Source organism: Geotrypetes seraphini, chromosome 10 (assembly GCF_902459505.1).
Source record: "Geotrypetes seraphini chromosome 10, aGeoSer1.1, whole genome shotgun sequence".
Lineage (NCBI taxonomy): Eukaryota > Metazoa > Chordata > Amphibia > Gymnophiona > Dermophiidae > Geotrypetes > Geotrypetes seraphini.
In genome coordinates, this window is record NC_047093.1 from 28,948,571 (window position 1) to 28,963,161 (window position 14,591).

A 14,591-nucleotide genomic window follows, 5' to 3' on the forward strand; every position below is an offset into this window, starting at 1 on the left:
GGAGGGTGTTTTCCCCTATAACAGCCTCCGGAAGAGCGTTCCAGTTTTCTACCACTCTCTGGGTGAAGAAGAACTTCCTTACGTTTGTACGGAATCTATCCCCTTTTAACTTTAGAAGTTTAGTTTAGTGGATGATTTTGAATATTGGATATGGTGATATGCTCGTAGCTGTAATATCTGAGGACTGAGGTTATGGATGTTAAACTGATTAATCTATTGTGACAGTTCAGTAAGGTATAGAAATGTATCCAGTTTACTCTTCTAATGGGTAAGTGGTAAAGGTTTACCATTGCCCCAGTTTTCATGAATAAGTGACATTTAGGGATTTGGGTCACAAGTGTTTCATTAGTCCCTCAATTGTAAACAGTAGTAAGGCATAAAATAAGATGGGGCTATGTGAGGGATAGGCAGCCCTTATTGAGTAAAACCATAGGGAACTGGTCTACTTGAATTTGCTCATGAGCCTAAGATTTAATTTTTACCAATCTGTGTGACCATCTCTGGGGAAAAGAGTACTAAAGTTACCAAAAACAAAAAGATGCAGTTTTAATGATTACTGTAGAACAAACAATTTGTAATACAACAGTTCAAATCTCATTCTTTTTTTTTTTTTACATTAAAGTTACAAAAGTTCAACCATCTAGCTTTGCTTATAGACCCATAACATTTTGGATCTGCTACTTTAGTCACCTGTTCCCAGAGACATTCACATTATCCACTATAATAATACCCTTAGCGCGCATACGCACTTCATTCCCTGTGTTCCTGTGCCTCCGTGGTGCTGTGTCCCCACATGCGCAGTAGGAGCCTGTGCAGGTTTCACTAGCAACGTTCCTGCCCCGAGAGGAAAGATGGCTTCGGGAACAAAGCCTCTCCCCCTCCAGCTTAATGGTCGCCACAATATGGGGGAATATGATAGAGGTCTATAAAATACTGAGTGGAGTGGAAAGGATAGATGTTGAATCGCTTGTTTACTCTTTCCAAAACTACTAGGATTAGGGGATTTTAAAACAAAATGAAGAAAATATTTCTTCATTCAATGTGTAATTAAACTGGAGTATGTGGTGAAAGCAGTTAGCTTAACAGGATTTGAAAAAGATCTGTATTTACCAAAGAGGATATACACAACATATCAGAAGCCGACAGGTTATAAGCAGGAAACAAAGATGGGAAACTGACAGGGTTGATGGTTAGTCTAGTAGAGGTATGCAGGCAGATTGATAGGCTTAAAATCGATAAATCCCTGGGACCGGATGGCATTCATCCGAGGGTAATCAAGGAACTGAAAGGAGCTGAACTGCTCCAACTAATAGCCAATCTTTCGATCAAATCAGGAAGGATTCCGGGAGACTGCAAAGTGGCAAATGTTACGCCGATCTTCAAGAAAGATTCGAGGGGAGAACCAGGAAACTACAGACCGATGAGTCTGACCTCAGTACCGGGAAACATAGAAACAGATGGCAGATAAGGGCCACGGCCCATCAAGTTTGCCCACCGCAATAACCCTCCCCTACCTTTCCCTGTGAAGAGATCCCATGTGACAATCCCATTTTGTCTTAAAATCAGGCACGCTGTTGGCCTCAATTACTTGTAGCGGAAGATTATTCCAGCGATCAACCACCCTTTCGGTGAAGGAGTATTTCCTGGTGTCACCATGTAGTTTCCCGACCCTGATTTTCCACAGATGCCCTCTTGTTGCCGTGGGGACCTTGGAAAAGAAGATATCCTCTTCCACCTCAATACGGCCCGTGAGATATTTGAACGTCTCGATCATGTCACCCCTTTCTCTGCGTTCCCCAAGTGGTAGAGGCGCTGGTAAAGGACAGCATCATTGATCACCTTGACAGACACAATCTGTTGAGGACCATCTGTTGAGCATGGATTCAGCAAAGGAAGATCTTGCTTGACAAACTTGCTGCACTTCTTTGAGGGAGTAAACAAGCAGATAGACAAGGGTGACCCGGTTGACATTGTATATCGGTATTTTCAGAAGGCATTCGACAAAGTCCCGCATGAACGACTACTTAAAAAAATTGCAAGCCCTGGAATTGAGGGTGAAATACTCACGTGGGTTAAAAACTGGTTGGCAGATAGGAAACAGAGACTGGGGGTAAATGGACAATATGTCACGAGTGGAGTGCCACAGGGTTTGGTACTTGGACCCATGCTCTTCAACATATTTATAAACGACTTGGAAATTGGTATGATGAGCGAGGTGATTAAATTTGCAGACGATACAAAGTTGTTCAGAGTAGTGAGGATGCAGAAGGATTGCGAAAACCTACAATGTGACATAAATACGCTCGAGAAATGGGCCGTGACATGGCAAATGAGGTTTAACGTGGATAAGTGTGAGGTGATGCATGTCGGTAGCAAAAATATTATATTATACACAAATACAGGATGTCCGGTGCAGTACTTGGAGAGACCCCCCCAGGAAAGAGGCTTGGGAGCACTGGTTGACAAGTCAGTGAAGCCATCTGCACAATGTGCGGAGGTGGCAAAAAGGGCGAACAGAATGCTGGGAATGATTAAGGAGGGGATCACAAACGGATCAGAGAAGGTTATCATGCCGCTGTATCGGGCCATGGAATACTGTGTCCAGCATTGGTCGCCGTACATGAAGAAGGACACGGTACTACTCGAGAAGGTCCAGAGGAGAGTGACTAAAATGGTTAAGGGGCTGGAGGAGTTGTCATACAGTGAGAGATTAGAGAAACTGGGTCTCTTCTTCCTTGAAAAGAGGAGACTGAGAGGGGACATGATTGAAACATTCAGGATAATGAAGGAAATAGACTTAGTAAATAAAGACAGGTTGTTCACCCTCTCCAAGGTAGACTGCTGGGCACGATGAACCACTGGACTTACCCAGCAGCGGCAATTCTTATGTTTGGATAATGTCCTAAAACAAAAGTCCATTATTATGGCTTATTAAGATGGCTTGGGGAAATTCAATGCTTATTCCTAGGATAGGCAGCGTAAAATCTGTTTTACTCCTTCAGATTTTGCCAGAATTGACCACTGTTGGAAACATGATACTGGGCTTGATGGACCTTTGGTCTGTCCCAGTATGTCAACTCATATGCTTTTATGTAAGTAGCACGAAACCAGGCTTCACAGGCGAACCCAACATTGTCTGAGTTTCGGCTCAATAGCCGCCTTCAGGGGTCCTATGTAACCATACAGAAAAAAAAATCACATTTGAGTCTTGCTAGCATATATGAGCCATTAACCCTTTAATTGGCAGATAGTGAAACGGCTCCTTTATGTAATTTGATGTTGAACGAGAGCAACAGTGCCAAGTAATAGGCATTTGGAGATGCAGATATCCCATAAGAGCTAAAGAAAACAACATGTTGCTTCAGAATATGAAAGCCAAATAAAGGGTTAATAGAATGGGTGTTAATTTATGGCAAACAAGAAGAGTGAGAAATCCATTGAAAAAGTTAATTGGTTTAGTCACTACCTCTTATCTGTATTTCAACTAAAGAACTTGAACATATAAAATGATAGGAATCAGGCTTACTTGGATATTAATCTGGATAGTAAGAATTTTCAGGTAAAATAACTTCACATTCAGATACGCATTCAGAGCTTTTAATCAGAAAGGGCTTCTCGACACTATGGAAACTTAGAACCATCAGAAAATACTTCGACTCAACATCATTCTGCCTACTGGTGCAATCCTCCATCCTAAACCTACTTGACTACTTCAATATCATTTACCTGGGGTCACTCAAGAAAACTGTTCAAAAACTCCGAATCATACAAAACTCAGCGGTGCGACTGATTTTCGGACTAAAGAAATGGGACCACATAACCCCCTACTACCAAATACTCCACTGGTTGCCCCTGGAGGCAAGAGTATTGTTCAAATTTGCATGTCTCTGTTTCAAATCTACTCTCGGTTTGGCCCCTCTGTACCTGGTCTCCCACTTCAAACTAGACCGCTCCACCAGGCCTACACGCAGAATACGCATGTTCAACAACCCTATAATAAAAACCTGCCGATACAAAAGATTCCTTGACAGAACGCTTTGCCTTCCAAGCAAGCTTACAGAACGACTAGCTAAGCAGCACCATCATGCACTCTTCATCCTACCTCAACTTCAGAAAACTAATCAAAACCGACCTCTTCAACTGATTCGTGACCAGGAATGCCTAAAGTCTTCACTACTTCCCCTCACTGTATGACCTACCCTTCTTTGTAAATCTCCTCGATCTACTTCCCATTGACCAAGTTCTCCCAAAACCTTCACTGGTTACCCCTCTATACGACCTGCTCCCATTTGACTTACTCTTATTGTAAACCCGTCCCTACAAGGTTACCTTACTCTATACAAACAGCCATGTACTCAAAGACTTCGTTATTTCTTTTTCGCTGTATGTCCAGCTCTTCTATACTGCACTGCATTGTATTGTACTCAAAGACTTCATTGTTTTTTCACTGTATGTCCAGCTCTTCTTTATTGTAAACCGCCTCAAACTACCTTGGCTTTGGCGGTATATAAACAACAAATTATTATTATTAAAATTATTATTTACTCCTGGGGGTTGTGTGTGTTTTTTTATATTTGCAAAATTTTCAAATGGTTTAAGAAATTCTAAAATTCTTTGTACTGTTTCTTGCTGTTGAGGAATACTTTTGGCTCTGCTGAAAGCATACCAGTTAAAATGAAAATCTGTACTGCCCCTGTGACTTTTGCCTTATAATAACCTCTGTTAATCCTGCTTGAGAGGCACTGGTATAGGGCTTTCTGCAGTCTCTTCCTGAATGTCTGTTTGGGGTTTCAGCTTGGTATCAGGAAGTGACATTAGTACATACCTGTGTGTGTTTGGTGCTTCGGTCTTACCAACTTTATAGCTCAAAAGATTCAGTGGGTTGCACAAGAAAAGCAATATTAGAACAGCATGGTGATATTTCCAGAATTGCTAAAATGATTAAGGTAAATATTGATACACTATAGGTGAAGGGGGTGTCTGCAACTTGAACATGCCTAATACTTATTTTATGTCAGAAAGGTAGAAGTTTAAAAATGTGTGCTGTGAATTTTAGTTTAATGACAATATAGTCAGAATGGTACTGTTGTATCAATTATCTGGTTAATTCTTATTTTATCAATCACATTAGTCTATTGCATAAGATGCCCATTTTACCTTAAGACATATGTAGAATTATTCCAGAGGTTTTGCTCTCTGCCTTTTATTTATCTAATTAATTTATATTTCGCATATCCTACAATTCTAGGTGGATTACAAATTATTCAGGAACTCAAACATTTTTCCCTATCTGTCCCAGCGGGCTCACACTCTTATCTAATGTACCTGGGGCGCTGGGGGATTGAGTGACTTGCCCAGGGTCACAAGGAGCAGTGTGGGATTTGAACCCACAACCCCAGGGTGCTGGGGCTGTAGCTCTAACCACACACTCCCTCCGAGTGCTCATTCTTGATCCTTGGTACCCTTCTCCCCAGGTCCTATTCTGATCTATGGCAGCTTTGAGCAGCTAATACTTTTGGGACTACTAGTTTAGCACAATATCCAGGTGTTAGCTCAGGAAGACTGGGGGATTATCCTCGTTTAGAGTGAGGCACTGTCCATGATTTCTGCATGCCTTGTCTCACTGTGAAGAATGATATAGTTATGTCCTTTGGATTCCTGGGTTTGTTTTAATTGCTAATTTATGTTTGTCCAATGACTTTAATCCCTCATAAAGCCAAGGTGCTGAAATTGGAAATGCTTTGGCGCTCTTCCTGCTTCTTCTACTTAATCTCTTCCTAATTGGACGACAGGAGGCACTGAAACGGAGAGAGGCCATGAGGAGGTTACTGAATATCATCAGCAGAATTAGAAGTGAGCTTTCTCCTTTTCCCCTTGCTCTAGTTTCATTGTAAATGTAGTAGTTTTAGGTTTTGTCTCCTGACTTTAGTGTAGATGATGGGACTTGGCCTTGTTTTCCTTTTCAACCATTGCTTATAGCCATTTTGGATACAATTGTAGGCTTGGGAGGTTCATTAGGAAGGAAAGCAGAGCAGACTAGAAATATATAGATGACGAGGCATTTGGCTACCATAAGAGAGTCATAGTTTGGTACTGTGGAGAGACATGAGAAGTGTAGGATATGTGAGGGGGGGAAGAGGGGTGCCGGTGAAATACCACTACAATGTCAAAGTGACTAAAAATATATAGTACACTACTGTGGATGTTTAAAGCTCTTGCGGCTGGTGATATTTCTATACTGTTATTCTATACTCAGTATCAACTGGTAGGTATATATGTGCAGTGTAATACAAACTAGTCTTGAATGTTCCTCACCCAGAAGTGGAGTGACTCTCTGTTATAGTATAGCAAGTGTGCTGTTCTGTTCAAATGAAATGTTTCCCTCTTTTCTTTCACTCTTAAGATGCACTACTGAATGATAACGAGCTGAAGTGGCCTGCATCACTCTATTCAGATCTTCACATGCCTACTTCCCCATCCTGGTCTCTTCACTGGGCCTACCGTGATGGACAACTTGTAAATTTGCCTGTTAGCTTGCTTGTGGAGGGAGATATTATAGCTCTGAGACCAGGGCAGGAGTCCTATGCATCTCTCCGTGGGATTAAGGTAACAAATGGAACTTAGTTTAGAATAGCCAGTCCCTCAGTCAGAAAATAAACATGCAACTTGCATCATTTTAAGTGAAGTCGGTTTTGTACTTTCTGTAGATTCATAAGGTTACAGTAAAACAGGCCAGCTAGACCAGGAGGAGTAATGCTGGGCTCTGAGCTAGTGGTGCCTGCTACCTGTTTGAGCATGTTATATCTGCTGATCTGAGTTGCCAAAGGCAGTGGTTTAGTTTTTGAATTACTAGATACCATGTTTTACTTTTGCCTTTTTGAAGAAATTATTGGTCTAAAAGGTAAAGTAAATAGTGCAGTGTTCTCTCAGTGACAGGTTGTCAACTGGGAGTGATAGGGAATGCAACATACAAAATAACTCATGGTTTTTTTCAGAATAGGCTATTTAAAACAGTTCAGCAATCTCTCACTCTTGGTATTTGAGAGATAAAGGATCTTACTAGCATTGCAGCTGCATTTTTACGTCTCTGCTTCAATTTCCAGGTGATTTATTTAATATCTATTTCTATTTTGTCATCTCATCCCTTTTATTTATCTGTTTTGTCTGAAGTTGTCTGTTTCCTATTTATTTTTCTAGAGCCTGATCTATTAACTGGTTGCTTATTGGTCTTTTTCTGCAGCCCTTAGATTTTCTTTTGGTCATTCCTGCTCACTTTTAACTCCTTTGATAATAGGATGATGAGCACATTGTTTTGGAGCCTGGAGACCTGTTCCCCCCTTTCTCTCCACCGCCTTCTCCAAGAAGGGAGATTAAGGAAGGCCCTCCTCAGACTCCACAGCAACATCGTTTCTTCCGGGTCCTGAAGACTCCTGTGATTGATAATGTCAGGTAATCTATATGCTGCTTATGATGCCCACCTGTCTGACTGGAAGGAATTGGCTGTTCTGATCTGTCAGACTGATGACCAAATCAAAGTCTCTTCTTAGCATTGGAAAGGCCATTTCTGTTATGTATCTTCTGGATTCCATATGCTAGGTGTTTAATCCCAACCTGCAGTCTGGGAGTTACAAAAATCCACAACTTTTCTGAGAATCAGTAAACATATCTAGTTACAGTTTGTGCAAGCGGTCCATGCAGAAGTCTTTTATAGTTGCTCTGCTTCTATTTCTTATGTTTTTTTGCTTCAGTGCTTCTATTTCTTATTTTCTTGCTTCAGTGTCTTGAGACCCCTCCCCGGTAGTTCCCTGTCGGAGAAAAGGATGCAGTCCTGCGGTGCCAGACTTCAGTTTCACAGAGAAACTCTGTTGGATCTGTGGAACCAGCTTGCTGTGTTCCACCATTCTTAGAGTACCCAGGGTCCCTTCCCTTGGAAGTCTGCTGGCCGGTGACCCTGTCACAGGTTTCAAGCACAAGCTGTGTGCATCTGGAGGAAACCCACCCAGATTTCAAGTGCAGGCTGCCTTTCCCGTCCCCGACCGCGTGGGGGTGGAGGTTGTAGTCTGTATCTGGCCGGCTGGTCTGGTCGTAGATCTTTAATTCTGTGCATTTGGTGCTATTTCTGAGGCAGAAAGTCTTTTTTTTCCACTCAGCTTTTAAAAACGCTGACAGGCAAAGACACTACAGAACTGTGAGTACCTCCATTATGTTTTATGGGAACTTTGGGGGTGGCTTGTGAGGAACTTTAATTTGTGTTCTTCACAGTTTCTGAGGTTAGGGTTCATGTCTCCCACCTCCCCAGACCCCAAATTACTATTTTTTATTTTTGGATTTTTTTTATTTGTGCCATTTTTGGCATGAATTCACTGGTGGCAGCCATCAAAATTTTATTTCTGCCTCAAAACCCCTTGATTTGTCTAAAAATCATTTGGGATGGACTCCCCAGCTCCTAATTTGCCAGATATGGGCAGAGGGAGGGAGAGACTGCATGGAGAGAGAAGAAGAACTAAAGAGGGAAAAGTGTTGGACATGATGGGGGGAGAGATAGTGGACAGTGGGAGAAAGAAATGTTGAACATAGCTGAGGAAGAGAGAGCATGCTGAGGGGGAAGAGCATAGCTGAGGAAGAGAGAGCATGTTGAGGGGGAAGAGAGATGTTAGAAATAGGGAGATGTTAGATCCAGGAGCAGAAGGGAGTGATGGAGAGGTATTGGACTGGGAGTGAAGGGAGAGGGAGAAATGCTGGACCATGAGGCAGAGGGCAGAAGGGGGAAAAGAGTAGGGACAGGGAGATGTTAGGCTGTGAAGATGAAAATGGGAGAAAGGGAACAGATGCTGGGCCAGGAAGATGGAGGGAAGAAGATGCTGAGAACGGTAGAACTATGTAGGTGAGGGGAGAAGGGGGTGGCAAGGAAATAAATGAGAGGATAGTAATTACAAAAGGTAGAAATATGGTTATGGGGAGGATGAAAGGGAATGAAGGGCTGGGGAAGGAGTGAGATGGGAAATGAGAGAGCTAGTATGTGAGAGAAGATGGAAATTTAATAGCTGAAAAGTAAAATAAGCATGAGATGGTCTCTATGGTTCCAATATACCCAGCACAGAATGGAATATAAGCGGCAACACTGACCTGCCCAAGCGACAATAAAAGTTGCTATTCTATTTTCTGAGCACTGAGGTTTCGATTTATATTGGTTTGTTTGTTAAATGACAGCTAAACCACAGAGGAAGGCGCGAGAGAGCCGACAAAGGCAAAGATGGCGGATTGTTCGGCTCCCGCACTGCCTGTGACCCTAAGTTCAGCAAGGGTCGCAGAAGTTCAAGCTGCCATGGAAAATATCAGTGACAGATTGCAACAAATTTTGGAAAAATTTGACACTATGAGCCAAAGGTTTGCATTATTATGGCAGTCTCTAAGAGGCTCAGCAATGAGTTTAAGTAAATGGAGACGCAGTTGGTTGATTTAGAAGCAAAACTTGAGGATCTAGGTATAACAATCTAAGATTAGTTGGCCTTCTGGAGACTGTGGTTGATTGAAAGCTGCAGAGTTTTTTTGGAAAATTGGATTACAACTTCCCTCCATTTAACAGATATGGTAGGCCCACTGTGAACTGAATGGACCCACAGGGTGGGTCAGAAATGGGAACCCCAAATAGACCAAAAGGAGTAATTTTCCAAGCGTTAAACTACACACAAAAAGTGGAAATTTTGCAGGCATTGTGGAAAGGGAAAAACCTGTAATATGAGAACAAAGTGGTCATGTGTTTCCAGGACTATTCAGTGCGGGTCTCGCAAGCGAGACATAAATTCTCAGTTTTATGTTCTTGTTTGATACAGTTCCATATTTGTTTCTCATTATTGTATCCAGCCAAGTTAAGAATTTTACATGGAGGGACAGCACACTACTTTGAATCTATGGAAGAGGCTACCAATTTGTGGAGGACCAAATACCATCCATACTGACGCAGTAGGGGGAGTAATGGTGACTGGCTGATTTTATGCTAGGATGACCACATGGCAGGACATGTGGTCCTTTCCCGCCAAAATGAAAAGATTGACCCAGGAGGTGAATGCGTGGCTGAGGAGGTGGTGCAAGGAGGAGGGCTTCCACTTTGTGAGGAACTGGTCGTCCTTCTGGGGAAAGAGCAAGCTCTACAGGCGGGATGGCCTGCACCTGAGCACGGCGGGAACAAGAATACTAGCAGCCAACGTAAAGAAGGAGATCGAGAAGGCTTTAAACTACAGAGAGGGGGAAAGCCGACAGCTGACCTGATGACGCTTCGGACAGCAGTATCAAGAAAAGATGCTGAACGGGCTGACTGCAGGGAGGAGGACGGGGGTCCGATGGAACTCGCGATCAGACAGCGAGGGAAACACCAGGTAACAGCAACTTGCTGGGAGAAGCCTAAGGGGAAGGGGAAAACAGGGGATTCAGGAGGACAAGATGGCACCAGGGTGCAAACAGAAGGCAATAAGGTGGAGCCACAGGGCAAAGGGGAGTCACAAGGCAAGGGGGAACTAACCAAGGCCCAGGGGATGATAGCACGGGAGGGGGCTGGTACTCCCCGGGGAAAAGCGGGGAGGTGGGGTGGAGGGGACATGGGGAGGAAGAGAGTTGCGAGGGTAAAGGCGGAGGGCACAGCAGAGGCACCGGGAGCGGGAAAACGGTCCGAGACCCAAGGGAAGGCAGCCCAGGTAAAGGCAGAGGTGGAGGACAAACACCGGGACCTACAGTGCTTATACGCAAATGCAAGAAGCCTCATGGCTAAGATGGGTGAACTGGAAGTCATGGCCAAGGGGGAGGACCTGGATATAATAGGAATTACAGAAACCTGGTGGACAGAGAAAAATCAATGGGATGTGGCGCTGCCAGGGTACAAGCTCTACAGGAGAGACAGGACCCACAAGAAGGGGGGAGGCATAGCGCTGTATATAAAGGACTATATCTACTCGATTGGGATCGATACGGCAACAAAGGCAGAGGAGCTAGAATCGCTATGGGTCAAATTGCCGGGAAAGAAGAGTGCAGACATAAAGCTGGGGCTGTATTATCGCCCGCCTGGTGCATCAGAAACAATAGGACAAGACTTGGAAGCAGAACTGAGACAGGAATGCAGGACTGGAAGTGTAACAGTGATGGGGGACTTCAACTACCCGGGGATAGACTGGAGTACGGGACACTCCAACTCCACGAGGGAAGCAGGATTCGTAGAAGCTGTGAGGGACTGCTTCATGGAGCAACTAGTCAAGGAACCGACGCGAGGGGAAGCTACTCTTGACCTCATCCTTAACGGATTAGGGGGGCCTGCAAGAGGGGTAGAAGTGGGAGGAACACTAGGCAACAGTGATCACAACGTGATCAGATTCACATTAGAAAGGGGGTCACCCATAGTGGGGAGGACCGCAACGACTGCGCTCAACTTCAGGAAAGGGAACTATGTTGCTATGAGGAAAATGGTGGGGAGGAAGCTCAGAAACGGCTTTAGGATGGAGACTGTAGGGAGCGCCTGGACCCTTCTCAGGGACACACTGCAGGAAGCGCAAAAACTGTACATCCCCAGTTTCAGGAAAGGCCGCAAGAACAAGCGGTCAAAAGACCTGGTTTGGATGACACCTGAAGTAAAGAGGGTAATCAGTGACAAGAAAGTGTCCTTCCGGAAATGGAAGAGGGATCCAACGGAGGAAAATCACCAGGAGCACAGGAAATGCCAAAAGGAATGCCACCGAGAGGTTAGAAAAGCAAAAGGGAAATACGAGGAGGGGCTGGCCAGGGAGGTGAAAAACTTCAAGGCATTCTTCAGTTACGTAAAGGGGAAGCAACCAGTGAGAGAGGAGGTGGGGCCATTGGACGATGGGGATAGGAAGGGAGTGATTAAGGAGGATAAAGAGGTAGCTGAGAGGTTGAACACGTTCTTCTCGTCGGTCTTCACGAGCGAGGACACGTCCAATATACTGGACTCAGAGGAGCTCATGAGTGGGGAGCAGGCCAAAAGATTGGGGCATATAGAGGTAAGTCGGGAGGATGTCCTCAAGCAGATTGACAGACTGAAAAGCGGCAAATCACCGGGACCGGACGGGATCCACCCAAGGGTTCTAAAGGAACTAAGTCAGGAAATAGCAGGCGCAATCCAGCATGTTTGCAACCTATCCTTGAAAACTGGAGAGGTACCAGAGGACTGGAAACTGGCGAATGTCACACCTATCTTTAAGAAGGGATCGAGAGGTGACCCCGGGAACTATAGGCCGGTGAGCCTGACTTCAGTTATAGGGAAGATGGTGGAAGCAATGATCAAGGACAGCATTTGCGAGCACATCGAGAAAAATGGCCTACTGCGGACGGATTCTGTAAGGGAAGGTCGTGCCTGACAAACCTTGTACTTCTTTGAGGGAATAAGCAGTCAGGTGGACAAAGGGGAACCCATAGATATCATTTACCTCGATTTTCAAAAGGCCTTTGACAAGGTGCCACATGAAAGGCTGCTTAGGAAGCTGTGGAACCACGGGGTGGGCGGGGATGTACACAGATGGATCAAGCACTGGCTGTCAGGTAGACTACAGAGGGTCGGAGTAAAGGGCCAATATTCTGACTGGCGGGGAGTCACGAGTGGTGTGCCGCAGGGATCGGTGCTGGGGCCGCTACTCTTCAACATATTTATCAATGACCTGGAAACGGAGGCAAAGTGTGAGGTTATAAAATTTGCAGACGATACCAAACTCTGCGCCAGAGTTAGGACCAGGGAGGAGTGTGAGGAACTGCAAAGGGACCTCGATAAGCTGGAGGACTGGGCAAACAAATGGCAAATGCGCTTTAACGTAGATAAATGCAAGGTCATGCACATAGGGAAAAAGAACCCGTTGTTCGAGTATAAAATGGGCGGGGGGGGGGAGATTGCTGGAAGACACCGGACTTGAGAGAGACTTGGGTGTGCTAGTGGATCCATCCATGAAACCATCCGCACAGTGTGCAGCAGCCTCGAAGAAAGCCAACAGGATGCTGGGCATCATCAAGAGGGGCATATCAACCAGGACGCGGGAAGTCATCATGCCGCTGTATCGAGCGATGGTGCGCCCACATCTGGAATACTGCATTCAATATTGGTCGCCGCACCTCAAGAAGGACATGGCAGTTCTTGAGAGAGTCCAAAGGAGGGCAACGAAACTGGTAAGAGGGCTGGAAAACTGCCCATATGCTGAGAGGCTGGATAAACTGGGGCTCTTCTCTCTGGAAAAGAGGAGGCTCAGGGGGGATATGATAGAGACCTTCAAAATACTTAGGGGCATAGAGAGGGTGGACAGGGACAGGTTCTTCAGACTAAAAGGGACGACAGGTACGAGGGGGCACTCAGAGAACTGAAGGGAGATAGGTTCAAATCAAATGCAAGGAAGTTTTTCTTCACCCAAAGGGTCGTGGACAAATGGAATGCGCTCCCGGAGGAAGTGATCCGGCAGAGTACAGTACAGGGATTGGACAGATTCCTGAGGGAAAAGGGGATCGTGGGGTACTGAGGGAGGTTCTGGGGTGTTGCATAAGTATAGACAGCTCACCAGGTCGTGCAGGTGCAAGGCCGGAGGGTTAGGATATTGATGGGAAGATAGGACTTTGATGAGAAACCTAGGGGGCAAGGGGGCCCCTTCTGGTGATTAAGGCAGGTCATGACCTGTTGGGCCGCCGCGGGGGCGGACTGCTGGGCGGGATGAACCTCTGGTCTGACCCGGCAGAGGCACTGCTTATGTTCTTATGACCCTTGGAAATCCCCAGAGAAGAAAATCCAAGAGAAACAAAAAAAACACTATGAAGTGACGATGTTCTTGAAATGGACTTTAGAGAAAACAATTTTTATTGATTGTAACAATCAGGCAATAATATACAAGCTCCAAGCAGTGAAATAATTTAAAAAAAAAAAACACAAACAAACCCCACACCTAAAACTACAATAACCAGTCAAAACTGACCAAATAAAAGAAAGTACCATCAGTTTTTCCAACTAAATGAGCAAGAACCAATCCCCTCCCCAATCCCAACAGAAAATAGTTAAACTGCAGTCTACCATCTCAGGATCCTAAATTAAATAAACCTTAAGTTTGTATACCGCATCATCTCCTTAAAGATAGAGCTTGACACGGTTTACAGGTAATTCAATAAATGAGGGAAGGACATAATAAGAAATTAGAGGTTATAAAGAGGATCCTATACTTTTATAGGTCCCGAGTAAGAATATAATTAACCCCCCACACCCATACACTATTACTGTATAAACAAATAAAGAAATATATACAGCCCCAACAAGAAATACAATGAACTCAACTTGCATTACAGCAAAACAGTGCACCATTACTGTCATCACCACCCATCCCCTATCCCCCCAAGACCTCTGTCCTACCAGGCCCAATTTTACATAGGTTAGCTATTTACTGCAGGAAATGAGGAAAAGGGAAATAAAGGATTGCCACATTAAGTGTGAGGAAAAGTTCCAAGTGTATTAAGGTATTAACTACGTGTTCGTATAGGCAATGAGCGTATGTAAGGTGCCCAAATAGAACGAAAATACTTAGAACATTTAAAGGTAAGTTTCAAGTCTCGAAATTCCAATATCA

At 44.5% G+C, this 14,591-nt stretch overlaps 1 protein-coding gene across 4 annotated transcripts in view; it reads left to right on the forward strand.

Moving 5' to 3' along the window:
* Nucleotides 1-14,591, forward strand: part of TMEM94 (transmembrane protein 94) — a 175,322-nt gene that overhangs the window by 43,770 nt on the left and 116,961 nt on the right. For all 4 annotated transcript variants that reach the window (XM_033961457.1, XM_033961456.1, XM_033961458.1 and 1 more), the window contains exons 6-8: nucleotides 5,717-5,853; nucleotides 6,404-6,606; nucleotides 7,295-7,449. In XM_033961457.1, the coding sequence (XP_033817348.1) occupies nucleotides 5,717-5,853; nucleotides 6,404-6,606; nucleotides 7,295-7,449 (495 nt within the window). The remainder of the gene's footprint in view (nucleotides 1-5,716; nucleotides 5,854-6,403; nucleotides 6,607-7,294; nucleotides 7,450-14,591) is intronic.